We start from the raw sequence: 16976 nt of genomic DNA on the forward strand, positions 1-16976 counted from the left end.
GGCACTTTTCCCAGCAGCGGTAAACATAGAGGACTGGACAATGCATTCACTGGAAATGGGGCAGCAAGCAAACCCTGTGTCATTGTGCAGCTTTGGGTTTCAAACAAACTCAAACTGGTTGTTGATTTCATCAGAAAGATAAACCATATAGAAAGGAGAAAAGATTGTTTTCCCTGGGTGGCGGAGAGTTTAGACTAAGCGTTGTGTCATCAGATAATCTCATAACGACTGAAATGCTGTTTTATGCTTCTGTGCTATTGTGGCATTCCTGATGGAGCGATAGCACACCTTCAGAAACACGGTGCTAAGTGAAGGTTTTAGTGAAATCACTGGTCCATAAACTAGACAAAACTAAGATAACAGTTAAACCCAGTGAGACAATTATGCTCCCATCTATCACTCTGTACTCTTGAAAGGTAACCGCCAACCTTTTTCAGCAACCGACTATTCTGAGCTGCTGTTGCTTGTGACTGTTCCTTGTGGACCGAAGCAGGCGGAGCTCTCGCACAGGGCCTGCCATTCATCTAGGAAACCTTACCACTCCGGTCACAGCAACAAGTGCCAAGGTCCCCCCTTGCCGGTATATTTACAGAGCTGCTCTTTCCTATTTAGAGACATAAAACATCCTTTCTCCTCAGATACTGGCATAAAAATAAGTCCTCACTCTGCAGAAAGGAAGAAATCCAAAATCACTTGGCTGCACACACCCAAAACTATAAACCTAAGTCTGAAAATGTTGTGAGGCTGGATGAAATGTAAATAAAAATACAACGCAATGATTTGCAAATCTCATGGCCCATAGTTTATTCACAATAGACCACAGAAAGCATTAAATATCGAAACCGACACCTTTAAAAAAGCATTTGAAAAATGCAACAACTCATTTCAGGATATCAGGACAAAGCCATGTTTAGGACTGTGTTATATCCCCGTCTTGAGAACTGAGGAGACCAGCTGCTGGACATTTGGGAGAGGAAAGATGTCGCATTATCTGATTGAGGCTTCTAGCTGCTCAACTGTCCTGGGGTCTTCTTTTGTGTCTGACCTGCACAAACTCATATTTTTCATTTCATAATGTGACAAATGTTTTCAAGTGGTGACAAGTCTTGAGTGCAGGCAGGCCAGTGGAGCACCCAGACTTTTTTACTATGAAGCAGTTGTGTGGGAATAGGTGCAGTGTGCAGTTTAGCATCGCCTTGCTGAAATATGCAGTCTTGCCTGAAAAAGATGTTCATCAAGATGTTTTTGGCACATCAGTAAATTGGCCTCGAATATTCTTTACTTCAGAGAAACTCTAAGATGGACATTTTATACCTAATAATGTTAACTGTCAACAGGTTAGTTACAAAATGTTGCTCCAGTTGTTTCCAGTTAGGTATTCAGCTTTTTCCTCCCATCCCATGTCTCAAGATTTTGAGACATCCCATCCAATTCAGAATGAGCCATTTCTGTTCATTTAATGTTTTGGGGTTTATTGTGAATAAAATATGGGTTTATATCATCGCATTCTTTTTTTATTCACAGTTCACAAACACTCCCAAACTATTTCAGAATTGGGTTAGTATTAAACATTTTGCAACTGTGAGAAATCTCTGGTGATTTACTGACACAGAGCAAGCAGAGGCCTGTACCTCAATATAATGCATGGAGGGACCTGCCAAAAGACTTCTGTTTGATTATGTATAAACCATGTACAAAGTCTATTCAGCAATGCTGCTAGGCAACCTGCTTATCTAAATATTGTAAAACAACAGCAGCGACATGGACCGACTGCTAAGAGCTTGGCTGGGTTTCCAGTAGCTGTAACTAACAGAGAACGTAACCATAAACCGGGCACGTTGAGTGCTGTACCACTTTCCTCGTACGAAGCAACTTAAACACGTGCAACTACAACAAAACTCAGATCAAACAAATAACCCAAAAACAAACAAACAAAAAAACAACATTATTATCATTTAACGCATCTGACTTTAAGCTTTATCACAAGTATACTGAGCGTCCATTGTTGAAAACTGAGCTGTGGCAAGGTGTACGTGGCTAGCCATTGTGGAGGATGTGGGAGCAGACTCCACCCTGGTAACCAGAACAATAACAGGGAGAAGGGAGCGTGCACATGTTTTAGATGACAGAAAAAATGTCCTGCACCTGTCACTAACACATTCTTTCAGCCTTTTGTTTAACACCTCCCGTTCCTGCCGTGTCACCACAAGTCAGAGGTCAGTAAAACACATGGCACAATTTCTCTGTGTGCACTGAATATATATATAACAACAAGCAACTTGGCAGTTTGTTTGAGAGGAATAGGCTCCTGCAGCCCTCATTAAAGCTAATGCCAAGGTTTAGGATGCTCTTAACTCGTCTTATACTCCGACTTTAACTGTGATGTCTTTTGTACTGGGGACCCACAGGGCTCCACAGTACCCACCCAGTTCTCTCCTGCGTACTGTGTACATTACCACATCACTCTATAAACCCCAAGTTTATACTATGGCTACTCAGATGATCAAAAGGTTGTGACTTTTAAAATCCTGCTTAGATTCCAGATCTTCTCTCTGCTCCCCTTTTCCTCCTAAACTTGGCAGCAGTTGTCAGTGTCACTTTCTTACTCGCCGTGTGCTGACATGGGGAAACAAGTTTGGAGGGGTATGTGGGAGTCATCTTTCACAGAGGGACACGTGAGACGCACTGGAGCCGACCTTATACGACTTGACCCAGGCACCAAGGCAGGCCAGGTGCCAATGAGGGGAAGAGAGGTAAAGAACCTTAAGACCAAACAGCCGGGCAGCTAAAGCCTGGCAGAGAGAGGAGACGGCTGGTATGGGAAGATGAAGATAAACAGGGGGTTAGACTCCTGAACGCACCCTATTATTTGATTTACTTCCAAAAAGTCCTGCAAGGGTCAAACAAACTGGGATAGACAGAAGACCTCCCAAAAAAGTATACAGACCCTTTATACGTGCCTAGGTAAAAGGAAAGTTGCTGATAGTTCCTGTTGCAAAAGTAAAAGTTAGCAAACTGGACAGCAACAGCTGAAATTAAAACCCTAACTTTGCTTTCGTTCTACATTTCTGTAAACAAAAGCAGCACCATTCTGCTTAAAGTGACTTCTCAACCACTATATGTTGTCATCACTCAGCCCGGGTGAGTAAACCTAATTCCAAGAACCTCATTGTCTAGTATCACCTGAGAGCAGACTGCCGTTTCTTTCTTACTGTTACTGCAATGACTCAGGTACAACTGCACAAACCAGTTTGGTCTGTGTGCAGCATGATCACCCTGCACGAACTGAGCTGAACATGGGTCTTTTAAAACGGTGGTATTGGGGAAAAAAGAGCAAAGCTGACCTTTTTTTTTTAACAAAAACAAAAGATGTTGACTGCTTGTAAAACTGGAGGGCACAAACACACTCATCTGACTTAGGAGTCTGAAAAAAAAAAGTCTTTTTACCACAGCTGTATACAGCACACAGGCTCTTTGGGAACAGAGCAAGAAAGTTGAGAAGAAAGTCCCGCAATGACTCAGCTTCATATGCATTACAAAGCCTGTGAAATGCACCCTATTCTGGAGCCTGTAATAGTACAAAACAATGCCGAGTATTGTCGGATCAACAGGCAGACTTCATTCAATTCTTTGTTGCGTCCACACAGGGGATCACAGCCAACAAGTGCTGCGATGAGGCGGAGCTTGAGACATGGAGATCTGGGGGTGACCTCCTTCAACAGCTGCCCTAATCCATGACTAGAAACGGCTTCCCCTCTCTACTGGCGCTGGATTAGACTGGATCTCACAAGGTCACACAGCCAACCTTCAGCAAGGCCAGTTTTTCCCATGCTGCGTTCCAACTACCAATTTTACATGGCCCCCCAATTCATTCCATATAGATGCCAAAGCATTCACCTCCCTCCACACTGCAACAAACCGATTCTTCATGAGGAACGAGATAAAAAAAAGCCTACCTCACCACCGGCTCCAGGAGAACATTTTTGTGTTAGCTGTTAAATGTTACTTCAGATACCCTTGCTGAAATCCGCCTACAAGCTAAATGCAGAGAAGCGGCACTCTGTGATTTCTCTATGGGGAGTATTGTCTTGTCCCACCATCTTGCCTTCACCCACGAATGCTGCAGCTCAGCAGAAATGCCGGGAACTTCCGGCCCCCTTACTGCTCTGCTGAACACTCACTGTCTGTCCGAGGTGACACTCAGCCAAAGGGTCAATAAACTCCCTTTTAGAGAGAGTACGGCCTGCCCAAACACAAGTCCCTGTCCTTCCTAAAAAAAACTTCAACCCTTCCCTTAGATCAGGGGTGAGCAACTCCAGGCCTCGAGGGCCGGTGTCCCTGCAGGTTTTAGATGTGTCCTTGAACAAACACAGCGGATTTAAATGGCTAAATTAGCTCCTGCAGTTCTCCAGAGGCCTGGTAACGAACTAATCATGTGATTCAGGTATGTTGACCCAAGGTGAGATCTAAAACCTGCAGGACACCGGCCCTCGGGGCCTGGAATTGCCCACCCCTGAAGGGTACTTCTGAGGTCACATAAGACTCTGGACGAGAGCGAACATGTGCAACAGAAGCTGCAGCATCAGGGTGTTTACCATATAGAAGATAGCCTTTCTATCAGCACACCAGCTGTCAGAGTGGGAACAATGGGGTTACTTGTCCAAATACACACACAAAAAAAAGAATGACCCTATTACGAGGTAATTGTGCTTAATAACCACAAACATTCGTTCTCTAAACATTATCTTGTAAAATCATTCAGGGTTACCGATGAATACATATTGTGCATCGCCCCTTTTATATAAAATAAACTCAAGAATTCCACCTGTGCTATCTGGGTGCTGTCAAAACAGCAGTTTTTATTAGTATCTGACCTGCTTGCCTACAACCACCAGCAGCAGCAGTTTGTAACTTCATTTTGGTCTAGGCCCACACCATCCCCCGCGAATCCTCCCCCTGCTGACATGACAAACGAGGCCAGAGTCTAATCCCAGAGCGCAGCTACAGGGGTAAGCAAGGGGGTCAGCGAGGAGCCACGCAGGAAAGGAACGTCCGGATTGTCCTCTAGAGGAAGTGAAGGTGCAGACGGCAGACTCTCTAGGATTAGAAATGCAGAGCAGGCCAGTGAAGATGTTAACGCCAGGCCCGCGCAGGCCTGAGGGGAGGAGTGGATTATGATTTAAGAGGCCATCGCTGGGGCTCAACGTGTAGGGAAGGATTAATATTTCACTAACAACAACAGATCTTCAGGTCGTGGCAGATTCTTTGTGTTCAATGTGTTAATTGCACTTTGTGGGTTTCATTTACACCTTAGCTCACTGACGTTACATAAACTTGTTCACCTCTTTTAACTCTTGAATTTGTGTCATAGACCTAAAAAGTACAACAGGATATTAAGCCACGTAAGGATTCTGAGTGACGATCTGCATCTGGTTCAAACCAGTGGATGCCCGCGATTTAAACCTGTCTGTAATCCCCACAGTTCGCAGTGTCAGTGGTTGCTCAGGTACAGATAAATTTGTTTGGACAAATCACCTTAACCTCATTACAAAGTCACTGTGGCAGGCCACAGAGAATCAAAGTCAGCTGAAAAGTGCGTGCTGAGTGTTAAGAGCACTGATTCTCAAGGGATCAGAGAAAGGAGTGAAAGCTGGAAATGTGTACGTTGAAGCTAATGAAATCACAGCGATTATTAACATACCATGACTCATAACATGCAGCCGTCAGTGCAGGACAGGCTTCACTTCCTGTCAACAGGCAAACAAACTTCCCTATTGTCTGTCTAGGATGGACGTCCGGTCTCTTCTTTGCAGAAAGCACCGTTTTGAGTCCTCTTGTTGAAGGGGATGTGTTGCTTGTTCTATATTGTCTGCCCACTGTTGTGAGCTTGCAGAGTAAACATCGAGACAACATCCTCATTTTCAACTGTGGTTCCTACACCTCACAGAAAAAACTCATGAACTATGGAAACTTTGACCAAACGACATCGCCGTTCTCTGTTATAGTATCTCATCTATCTCTTGCAATTTGCTGAGCAGATAGAGAAATTTACACCAACGCCAAGCAAATGCAAACAAAAGTCATCAGATGAGCACCAGCTGGGCAGGGAGATGGTGAAAACTGCTGCGCCCAGGAAGTCAGGTTGGCATGCCCTGCCAAAATAAACAGCTTTAGGCTATATAAATGACAGCTGACTCGAAAACTTGCTCGTCAGCTACTGTCTAATGGACTGCACTCAACAGCAGGTACAGGACGAGGAATTAGACTTTTTACTGCATGTATCACAACACTAAGGAGTTCACATATGAAAATCTGTAGCCAAAGCAGTAAGTGACTTTAAATAGACCGTGGGGACTAAAGCAAGCAACCGATGAAAGCTAAACAAAGTTTTAATGCACATCTGCAGTGAAAACAGATGGCGAAGAAATTAAGACACGTGGAGCTGAATCTGAGAGCCACAGCAGTAGTAGAAACAGGAGCAACAAATGGACTGTGGAACATTTGCCCTCTTTTTGGGTTACCGGGCTCCTAAAACCACAGCAAAGAGCTAAGCCTGTGAAGCCCATTTGGAGACTAGATAGAATTAAGAAGTAGCCTCCGTCTCCCACCACAGCTCCCACACTGCAGCTTCTCCCTACAATTAAAAACTTTGGGCGGATGTGTCAAACCTTTGCCACCTAGCTTCCCATGATAGGTGTTAGCGAGCTACAGTGTAATGTTTTACTTTTAACTCACCGACGATAGATAATAATTAAAATCGAAAATAAAAAAAAGAATAAGAACATTTCGCGGTTTAAATAATCTGTTAAACTTAGAAGTCACCCCTAACAGACTTTGGTAGTGATTTAAAAAAAAATGTTTTATTTTCAAAGGTTTTAAAATACCCACAGAGCCTTAACATAATGTTACTATCCCGCGAGCTGCGGCTCCGGTTCAGCGTCGGCTGCTTCTAAACTTTCTCCACTTCATTTCGCGCCGCTGTGAAATTAAAGAAAGAGTTCGCTTACCTTGTCCCGGCCATGCTCTTCACATTTTAAACGAGGCTCCAGCGAAAGGAACTGTACAGTTTTTTTTATGTCTTCTTGCTTGTAAGATTAGTTTTGTGAGCGCACTGAACTGTCCGAGCAGTGAGTAGTACGGGACGGCTCTCCGGTGGCAAATCCTGTACGGAGTCTCCGCCTCTGCACGTGAGTCATAGGTTGCGATGGGGGTCACCCAGTCTGCACCCCCACCCAGTCTGCTCCCCTCCCTCTTCCACGCCACACTACCCATCCTGAAGCCTTTCGACTGGCTTTCTGGAAAAAGCGGCACTTTTTTTAAGATAGCCAAAACATTTAAGGGCTCAGCTGGCTCAACAAAGTAAAGTGATAAGATGTTAAAGGTTAGAAGGGGGGCTTTTGTGTGCCAACTTCCACAGGAACTTCAATTCACTTCATATATTAAGTTAAATAAAACTAAGGCTGCTATTTTTAACAAATGCGGTCTATTTATTAGAAGGTTTGTTAAGCAAGCAAACAATCGATTTTCATTACATGACACAGCTGAAATACATTATTCGATTCATATGTGAAAATTCAAGAGTAGCTGTGTCTAATATATAATCTATATTCTCACTGGCTCACCCTTTGACCAGTCCCTCCCACTTTTTTCTGACTGCTGTGAAGGCATGTCCAGGCAATGAGCTCAGCACAGTCAGCATCGTGCACAACAGAGAGCATGTGCAGAAGAACAGGCGATAGCCAGTACTACTAATTGTTGTTCATTAACTTTTGTCCAGAGAAGCTGTTGCATGCTCTTTTTTTAAGTTACCTGGCTAATTTAGTGCAATACCCCCACCTAGACTGTGGTTTCTGTAGGGCAGGTTTGACTGAAGGGCTTTGCTTGCACAAAGTATCAAAGCAGATAATCCTGTGCTTTCTCTTAAAAAGCAGCGTATTAATTAATGTTTTTGGAAATTGTTAGAATAGAATAGAATAGTCTTTTATTGTCATTGTTCATCTGGTTATTTAAACTGTGTCTTAAACTACATTTTAAGACAAAGAAAGAATATTGTCTACTTCCACAAATCCGTGGCTATTTTGTGTAAAATCTTGCCTAGATGTCAGTAGATTGCAAACTGCAGACAACTGAATTCTCTGTGGTGGCTGCCATGAGACAAATAACTCACCCTGCCATTTCTTCAGCCAGGTGTCCACGTCTATACATTGTGGAAGAGCCTGCAAAACTTTGTGAAAGGGGTCTGATAGGAGTCAATGGGTCAGTGAAGCTCACTTATGAGGATATCCTGAACCTTTCTGTTGGTAAGACTGCTGTTTTCGTTGCTGCTCTAATCAAGTAATCAAGCTGTTTATCAGAGGAAAAGTGAGCATTTTAGGACAGTCAAGCTTAAAAGTAGCTAGCAAAATGTTAGCTTATAAGCAGCTGTTGTTTAGCTGGGTCTTCTCAGCTGTCCAGAGATGGAAGAGTGGCATGTGCAATCTGTTGAATATGTAATAGTATCAGGAATAAATAAGCATGTTTATGCTTGTGTTGGTGTGTTAGAGTCTTAACTGCAGTTCAAAAGACGAGGTTTGAGATGAGGAGGAAGAGGAAATGGAAGGAAAGAGAGGGAAGAGAGAAAACAGAGAAAACAACAAGACGAGAAAGATGATGAATACACAATGATATACACATACAAATGTTCACATATATTGTTTGAAAGGGAAATAAGTAACTTATAAGGTGAACGATGTAAGTTGGCCAGTGTACAGGCACAAACACCGGGTGTAATGATGGTGTAATGATGGTGTAATGTCTTTTTCGGCCACTGTATTCAAGATGGCTGGGAAGCATGGTGGCCTCCACAAAGTGGAGCCTGCTCCTGTGTATTTTTAATGGCTTAATTCCAAGTTTATGAAAACACATCTTGTGTTTAAATCGCAGGCGTCCACTGGTTTGAACCTGGCTTAATATCTTGTGATCTAACACATTATTACACACTAATCAACTTATATTCATGAGCACAATATATTATTTCCTATTAAATAATCTCAAAAAATTACCTTAGTTCACCTTTAAATTTTAGTTATGCATAAGTGGGCGTGCGTTCATGTTTATTCAGACTGAGATGCCAGCGGTCTGAATGTGATGTTTCCTTTTCTGAACTTCTGGATTCTTGTTGTTGACCTCCTGAATCGTAATAACAAAAATAAATAAATAAAAATAACTGCATACATTTTAAACAAAACATGACTGGAAATAACAGAGTTAACTTGACTGTGCCAATCAGAATGCTATGACTATCAATTTAATTATCTCAAGCTGCTAGGATTCCACTATTGAGATTACATTAAGTACAAACCCTCCTGATGCTACAGTGAAAGGGACATTATTGAGAGCAAATAGGTTACAGCTTCCACATGTCACTGCACTCACCACCATAGGTTGTCCACAGAAACGGGCAGACAGAGACACCTACTGGACATGAAAACAGTAAACTACTTAACAATTTCAAAATAAAAGCCAGGTCATATTCATGGTCAAACAACACTTTATTCACATTGACTATCAGCACTCTATTAAAAGGAAGTATTGGCTAAAAAAAGAAAAGAAAAGAAGCTAACAAATGCAAGAAGTAAACTTCACATCAATGAGTATTACACTGTTTTGTTTTTCTTCTGGCGCAAAGCATACTGTCCATTAATGTACATGGCACAGCTCTTCACAGTGAACCCTTTAAGTGCTTTTCTGATGTAAATAAGGACAAACATACAAATCTCAATGACAATGACATTTCTCAAGCTACATTTCTCCCTATAAGTTCACTTTGTCAACTTGTATCATACAATGAGGTTGCCTCTCCAGTATTATAAAAAATATTGTAAACATTTATATTAATTGCACAACATACATTCAAATACATACTGTACTGTACAGCAAGATTTCAGACTTCTGTATTGTTATCTTGTAGCACCATATATAGCAAGCTGAACAAACTATTTGGATACTTCTACAGTGTGATACTGACAATACAAAGGAGTAAAACGGCATTCACAAATGACACATTCTGTTACAGGTCACGTAGTCTGGAGGATTGTATCATTCTGAGATGGTGTTGTTAATCTAGACCTCTTCAAGGGCATAAAGAGACTTTTGTTGAATTCTGTGTATGCATTTAAATTATTGCAGGCAAACTCAGGTCATCTCAGATCTCACAGCTGTGAGGAGGATGACCTGTAGTAACAAAGGACATTCATCAGTGTTAAGAATACCTATAATACAAAAGAGTATGGCGACATGTTTGACGCAGTTGGTTGTTGGTTAAGTCCACTTTACTTCCATGTGCAGACACGTTGGTGCAGAGAAAGAATACAACATATGTCTTAATGTTACTCCAAGTGTGAAATAGTTAGCTAATCCACATGTGCCGCAGAGACATCACAAGGCCATGACATCATTGTGTAGCAGCAGAAGTGACGTGTTACTCATCATGTTTCCACACAGTCTCATATGACATGAAAGAAAGCTGATTAAAGCTGAGACATTGTATATTATCTACAAGCATTAGTGGTATACTGAAAGGCTTGCAGACACCAAACTGTTCCACTTGATTTACAGAATCTTGTTGTTGTTGTTAACAATCCTGACAGCTGGGGGTGGCAAAGTTTGCAAATGGATATGAAATATGTTCCAAAATACATAATTGCTGAGTCTTTAGACTTATTGTAGGCCTTAGTATTTCCTACACCCCGGTAGGAGGATATGAGGAGCAGCTCCCCTGAAAATGAAACCCAGCTTAGAGTGGTATCCCAGCATATGGTCTATCAAAGTCGAGGTCTTCGGGTTTTCTGCACTCTCCATTCTCCTTCCTTCTCTGGAGGAGGCCGATGCGGTTGGTTGTGGGCTGCAGGTGGTTAACCAACCCACCCTTCCCAAATCTGCCCTCTGTGCAAGAGAAACAATTACTGTAAGTAAAATGCGCTGCTTGAGGCATTCACTGGAAAACATGGCTCCAGCTGTGGTCTGTTCCTACCAACACTGCGAGGAAAAGCAGGAAATGACAATAACAGAACAGAAAACGCAACACAATGTGACAATGACATATCTGCATTGCTGTAATGAATTTGAGCCGAGAGAGTGAATGAAAATGGTGCAGCAATGCGATGCAGGGAAATGTAAATACAATTAGTAGAGGAGTACAGAAATAAGTAAATAGGGCACCATGCTGTTAAGTCATCTGACCATGCTAAAAAATCTGGATGGAGATGCTGGCTGAGTACAAAGGAGCAGATGGGTTATGACAAACTCACAGCGATTTGGAGGAGGGCTTCTTCACTTTTGGCCTCTTTCGGCGATGAACTGGCCTGAAGCATGCACAGCACGTATACACGCGCGGGACCAATGCACGTGCATGAAGACAAAACCCACAGGTATACACACACACACAGACATAGATGCACGCAAGTACACACATGAACACAACCCCATACACACACACACACACACACACACACACACACACACACACACAATTAGGGTTGATTACAAAAAGGCAGAAGCTGAAAAGCAGCCTTGCATTTTAGCCCTCTTTGGATTTGACTTCTGCATGCTACAATGCTTCAATCACAACAGTGAGGAACCATGGCAGTTCAGAGGTTCAGTTTCAGAGAAACGTGTCTGTATTTTGTTTGCTCAGCTCCCTAGATGACTGGCAATGAGCAGAAACATAACCAAAGACTCAGCAGTAACCTCTCTGAATTCATATTATAACTTGAATTCCATCTGCGATGGTTGTGAAAGCAATCAGCTGCAAGCTGTTTAGAGAAAGAAATACCTGTATTCACTGAAGTAGTTTCGCTCCTTTCCTCCTGAAAAGAAGCAGGGGTAGCATTAATCTTAGTTTCCAATGACTGTTGGTGCTACAATATATCATATTTACCACAGAGATCTTTTACTGACCCTTCTCTGGGCTGCACTGCTTATGTCCTTTGCAGCCCCGTAATTCCATAAGTTGTTGATGCATCAAATTCAGAGCGTTGCGGTCAAGGGTGTTGACAGCATTTATCAGCTGCAGGAATGATAAGGACAAAATGTCAGCAAGGACTTTGGAAATTTTGGGAACTATCCCATGTGCACCATGAATCATGTAGTGGGATTATTTTAAACGTATTATTGGTAACTGCCATTCTGTGTGTCTGTTGAAATAAATACCTGGTACGGGTCAGTGTTGAGGTCAAAATACTCCAGGAAGCCCGTAGCAAATTCACAGAACAGGAAATTGTGTGTGTCATTGATGGTCCTCAGGCACCAGTATGTGTTGTTGTTGGCACTGGTGCATGCACAGAATGGACCCACTGAGGATCAGAGGAAGGGGGAGTTTATAAGGAAGGGAGGGGTGAGAGTGGAAAACAAGGGTTTGAAAAACGTGATTCAAAATATTGTTGTCATCATTTCTGCTCAGGAAAACAGTGCCAGAAACAAAGAGGTATGTTCCACCACGATACTCTTTGAACAACTTGCTAAATCCATAGACTATCCCTCACTTGTCCAGAAGGGAGCAGTCTGCCAATGATGGTTGTCATGTGTGAAGCAGGTCAGGCCGGGCATGCTGCACGTGTCGTTGTTCTGAAGCCTCTTGAGGAATTTCCGTAGTTTCTTTCTGCGTTTCTGCTCCTTCTGCAACCACTGAGTCTTCTGCTTCGATGGCATTCTAATAAATACAAAACATACGTCACAACTAGCCCGAGTGAGGAATTCAAAATTACTACACAGTAAACGAGTGTTATACGTTTTACCTGAGTGAGAGCATTCGTCCTGCATTAAGTTGGAAAGTCTCCTTATTCGTAGTGAGATAACTGAAAAGACAAAGTCAGCTGTCAAATGTGCTGAATCTCTGTGTTGGTGCTTATCTGTCACCTTTAAATTCTCTCACCTGGGACTGTCGCACTGACATTCCTCTGGTCGCACGTTTTTTAAATGACCTTTGACCTCACGCAAGTTCTTGATTTTTGTCTGCAAGGTTTCGATCTAAAAAGGAAAGTTGCCCCAAATCTAATTAGACACCACAGGCTATAAATAACCTACAATATGTATTAAATATAACAAGTTTTTTTAAAAAAGCAAAAAGGAACAGTACCTCATGCTCTATGTGCAGTTTGTGGTCTTTCCATGCTTGAAGGGACTTATAGAGGCCTCCATCACATTTAACTGTGTCATTCATAAGAATGGAGCATCTGGTGGGCACAGCAACAATATATATATATATATATATATATATATATATATATATATATATTCTAACAGTTGATTTCTGTCTTTTACCTCAGGAACATTACACATTCATGTGGAACAATGTACACACACACACACGCACCTATATGTGACTTTAATAGCAGCAGGTGTTGCAAGTTTGTTGCTGGTGGTGGGCTTGACTGTCACTTCCATGCCACTGAACTCTTCATTGTCTTCCTCATTCACTCCTCTCCTCCTGTCTCTGGCCCAGCTGTTGTTCCTGGACCCCAGTGGCCAGTAGCCTTTTTCTAGGTCTACAGCATACAGGTCACCGCCCAGCTCAAATGATATAGAGCGGGCCCAACGCTTCCTAGTTGTACCCTTACTGGACTTTATCTCTGCAGAAGACGAGACAGATTAATGTAAGATGTGTTTTTGATTCTTTATGTCAGGATAGATGACATAACAGCAACTAAACAGACTGATATAAATCAAGTTGTATCATATTCTGGGAATCCTTTACAAGCTTCTGCTATTTAACTGGTAATTTGTCTGTTCTGTCTATTCTGCCACTTGATGGCAGCACTGACATATCCTTCTGGTCTCATGAATACTTCAAAAGCTGGTTATTTTCGCTTGAGATAAATGGCCCCATTTGGAAAGCTTCATAGGCTACTGCAAGGACGATTCAAAGTAAAGAAAAGTTTCTTTCTAAACAAAAGCATCTATTTATAGCAATGACAATGTAAGCGACAACAGGAACTGACTCTTTTTGGTGAGAAGCCTCTTCCTCTTCATGATGGATGGTTTGAAGTCGGAATCGCTGCAGTCACAGCTGTCAGAGCTGGATGTGAGAGACAGCTGTGAGGCACCTCTGGCCATCAGAGCCTGCATACGTGGGGCAAAGAGACTAGCCATGCCCTTGCACTTATACAGCCTCAGCTTGCCAGTCGGGTCCTCCACACACTGCCACTTCTGAAAGAAGGCACGGGGAAATATGGATTAACACGGGTCTTTGAGATTTTATAGAGTATAACATAATTTTGACCCAGTCTTTATAGCATGATGATAAAAATCACAGACATCTAAATGAGCACAAGGCATATTCAAGCTGAGCAGTAATAATATTAATCTTCTGGGATGAGCCTTTTATGAGTCTTATTCAAACTGGAAAGCTCTTTATACACACGTGCACATGCTCTTCATTTTGGAGGATTAAGAAAGAGACTTTTATGTTCGATGAAACATACAATGACTGCAGATAACTCGGCAGATTGCAACCAGAATGTTAATTATCTCTTAATTTTGTTCTATTCAGACTTCATTAACCTCTCTGTTCTAGGTCTTACAGGTCAAGTACCTGTCCTGGCTGCTGGCAGGAGGTCTGGTACTCTTCTTTTTGGCACAGATCCTTCACCCTCTGATATTTTGGCAGGAAGTTCTCTTCCTGGGCCATTTCCTTCCCATCGGCCCTCTTGTGCGGAGGCTTCCTGAAAGCACAGACAAACAAAAAAACAGAAAATGATTTTTTTTCTTCAGCCAACCAGACAAGAAGTCTCATGTTGCTAGAGGACAATTCCTGGTTTGGCAACAGTTTTCACAAAAGATAATAAATTACAATAAAACATACCCTCTCTCCACGAGGAAAGAATCTCTCCATGTTTTACCCTTCCTGCTCAACTGGAACCTGTAAAATGAGACGTTTTCAGAAATCCCGTTAAACCACTTTGTGATATTTGCACAGGATAAACATGTACTCTATTTTAAATGTCATCCTTGCATGGCACTGAGAAGAAAGTGGTGTTCCATTTTTATGTTTGGATTGCAGATTTCATTATGGCCATGAAATAAACAGAGTTAAACTCTCAACCTTTTTGACACATTCCTGGTATTTTAAATGCTATTCAAAAATACGAAGAATACGAAGATACTGAGTTTATAAAGTAAAGTAGGTATTCACCTATTGACTGGTCGGTCTGTGTCTAGCAGCTTGAGGATAGACTTGCCGTCCATTTCTGCAGGGATATCAACACCAGCCATGTCCAGCAGAGTTGGTGCCAGGTCAATGTTCAATACTATGTGAGGATTACTGCAGGACAACAAGAACATTTTTTTCTATAGAAGTAGATAGAAGAAAATAGTCACAATGGTATTTACCTTTATCCCTATACTGAATGCAAGAGAAAAACAACGAGTCTCTTACACAGCACCTTGCTCCACATTAGGTCCTCGAATGTAGAAGGGTACACGGATATCAAACTCATAAGGCATTGATTTGCCCTTCACAAGACCAAACTGGCCAATATGGTAGCCGTGGTCTGAGGTGTAAATGATGTACGTGTTGTCCAGTTCACCTGTCTCCACCAACATGTTGTACACCTACGGAGGATATAGTTCATTGAACACTCACACAGTGTGAAAAGTTTTACTTCTGTTTGATAGCTCAAGTCTCTTGTGCCAGATTGTGGGAAAGGAGGATTGAACAATTTACCAAGTGTGTCAGTGAATACATTATACAGTCCCAGTCAGAACAAGCACAGATCTCCCAGGATTTAAGGCTGTCAGATGAGATGTGTGTGTGTGTCTGTGTTTAAGCATATGTCTGCTTGTCTGAATACCTTCTCCACACTGTCATCCACCGACAGCAGAGTCTGCATCCTCCTGCGCTGAAGCATGTTAGTGAACTGCATGTGGACAGGCTTCATAGGTCCAGTGTAGCGTAGGATCCAGTGCTTGTCCGGGTTAGGGGCGTAGTTGTAGCTGGGGGTTCTAAAATGATAGATAACAGCAAAAAAGCTTGAAGCTTGAACTTATGTGGTGTAAGAAGCATTTCACTTATACCAATTCTACTTACATTTTAAAGGAGACAGAGTTGTTTTTGTACTAGTCACCGTACATTTGCACAGAGATGTTTCCATATTCTTTAGCTGTAAAGTGAATCATAGAACCAAAACGCATGCATTCACAGCAACATTTTCTTCCTGTGCTGGCTAATGTCTCCAATCCTTTTCCCCCAAAGTAGCCAGAAAACTGTTTATGGAATGCTAAAGTGGAGGTTACATAAACCATGTAAAATGCAATCAATAGGTCTGCACACAGTGAGCCCAGTTTGATCAATATTTAACTCCAAGCCATACAGAACTGTATTTGGGAATAAAAACTGCTAAATAGCTAATGAGATCCTAAAAGAAAATACCTTTAATGTTTAAAGTGGATCGATTTGGCTTTTAAGAAATGCTAATGTCCCGAAGCTTATTCTGCAGCGAGAAATCTAATGTACTGTGAAGATGTGTCTGCAATGTGCCAAGGTGAGAAGGTTTACCACTAGAGGAGTGCAGGACTTTTACCGCCTCTCTCTCTTAGTGTGGTTGATAAGGACAGAGGGAGATGGAGTGAGAAAATAGCCAGAGAAGGCTCTCACAGAAAACATCACCCGAGGGAGAGGAAATTTATGGAGAAAGAGCAATTAAAAGTTTGCACAAAGACACTAGGGCTGAATTTTCAGAATATTCTATGTGTTTAAAGCTTGTGTGGCACAGGTTAATGGTGCTGGAGGGATTAGATGAAGCAGCAGGATGGTGTGAGGGGGTAGAAACTGGAGTCTCATTACTGGCCTTGGCTACATCTCTAGAGGCCAATAGCAGCTCTGCCATTAGCTAGCAGCACTAGGCAGCCAGTGAGCACAAAGGGTCAGGAAGAAAATAATGTTTTTGTGTTTTGTGTTTGTGTGTGCACATGGCTTCATCATTACTTAAGCTCTATACATA

General features: G+C 42.2%; 2 protein-coding genes across 4 annotated transcripts in view; both read right to left on the bottom strand.

The window, feature by feature from the left end:
- arhgap46a (Rho GTPase activating protein 46a) overlaps window positions 1-7169 on the bottom strand; it is a 30409-nt gene extending 23240 nt beyond the window's left edge. For both annotated transcript variants that reach the window (XM_006784686.3, XM_006784685.3), the window contains exon 1: window positions 7008-7169. In XM_006784686.3, coding sequence (XP_006784749.2) covers window positions 7008-7021 — 14 coding nt within the window. In that variant the 5' untranslated portion in view covers window positions 7022-7169. The remainder of the gene's footprint in view (window positions 1-7007) is intronic.
- Window positions 7170-9511: 2342 nt separating this feature from the next.
- sulf2a (sulfatase 2a) overlaps window positions 9512-16976 on the bottom strand; it is a 46454-nt gene continuing 38989 nt past the window's right edge. Inside the window, exons 9-24 of one of the 2 annotated variants that reach the window (XM_087840570.1) lie at window positions 15828-15978; window positions 15413-15588; window positions 15170-15298; window positions 14840-14896; window positions 14570-14699; window positions 13977-14184; window positions 13352-13607; window positions 13115-13211; window positions 12911-13005; window positions 12774-12833; window positions 12522-12688; window positions 12190-12332; window positions 11938-12046; window positions 11813-11846; window positions 11289-11342; window positions 9512-10923 (exon numbers count right to left, since the gene is read on the bottom strand). In XM_087840570.1, coding sequence (XP_087696696.1) covers window positions 10893-10923; window positions 11289-11342; window positions 11813-11846; window positions 11938-12046; window positions 12190-12332; window positions 12522-12688; window positions 12774-12833; window positions 12911-13005; window positions 13115-13211; window positions 13352-13607; window positions 13977-14184; window positions 14570-14699; window positions 14840-14896; window positions 15170-15298; window positions 15413-15588; window positions 15828-15978 — 1897 coding nt within the window. In that variant the 3' untranslated portion in view covers window positions 9512-10892. The remainder of the gene's footprint in view (window positions 10924-11288; window positions 11343-11812; window positions 11847-11937; window positions 12047-12189; window positions 12333-12521; window positions 12689-12773; window positions 12834-12910; window positions 13006-13114; window positions 13212-13351; window positions 13608-13976; window positions 14185-14569; window positions 14700-14839; window positions 14897-15169; window positions 15299-15412; window positions 15589-15827; window positions 15979-16976) is intronic. The other variant, XM_087840571.1, reaches the window with a different exon arrangement.

The sequence above is a fragment of the Neolamprologus brichardi genome, chromosome 5, assembly GCF_056152115.1.
Source record: "Neolamprologus brichardi isolate AB-2024 chromosome 5, ASM5615211v1, whole genome shotgun sequence".
Lineage (NCBI taxonomy): Eukaryota > Metazoa > Chordata > Actinopteri > Cichliformes > Cichlidae > Neolamprologus > Neolamprologus brichardi.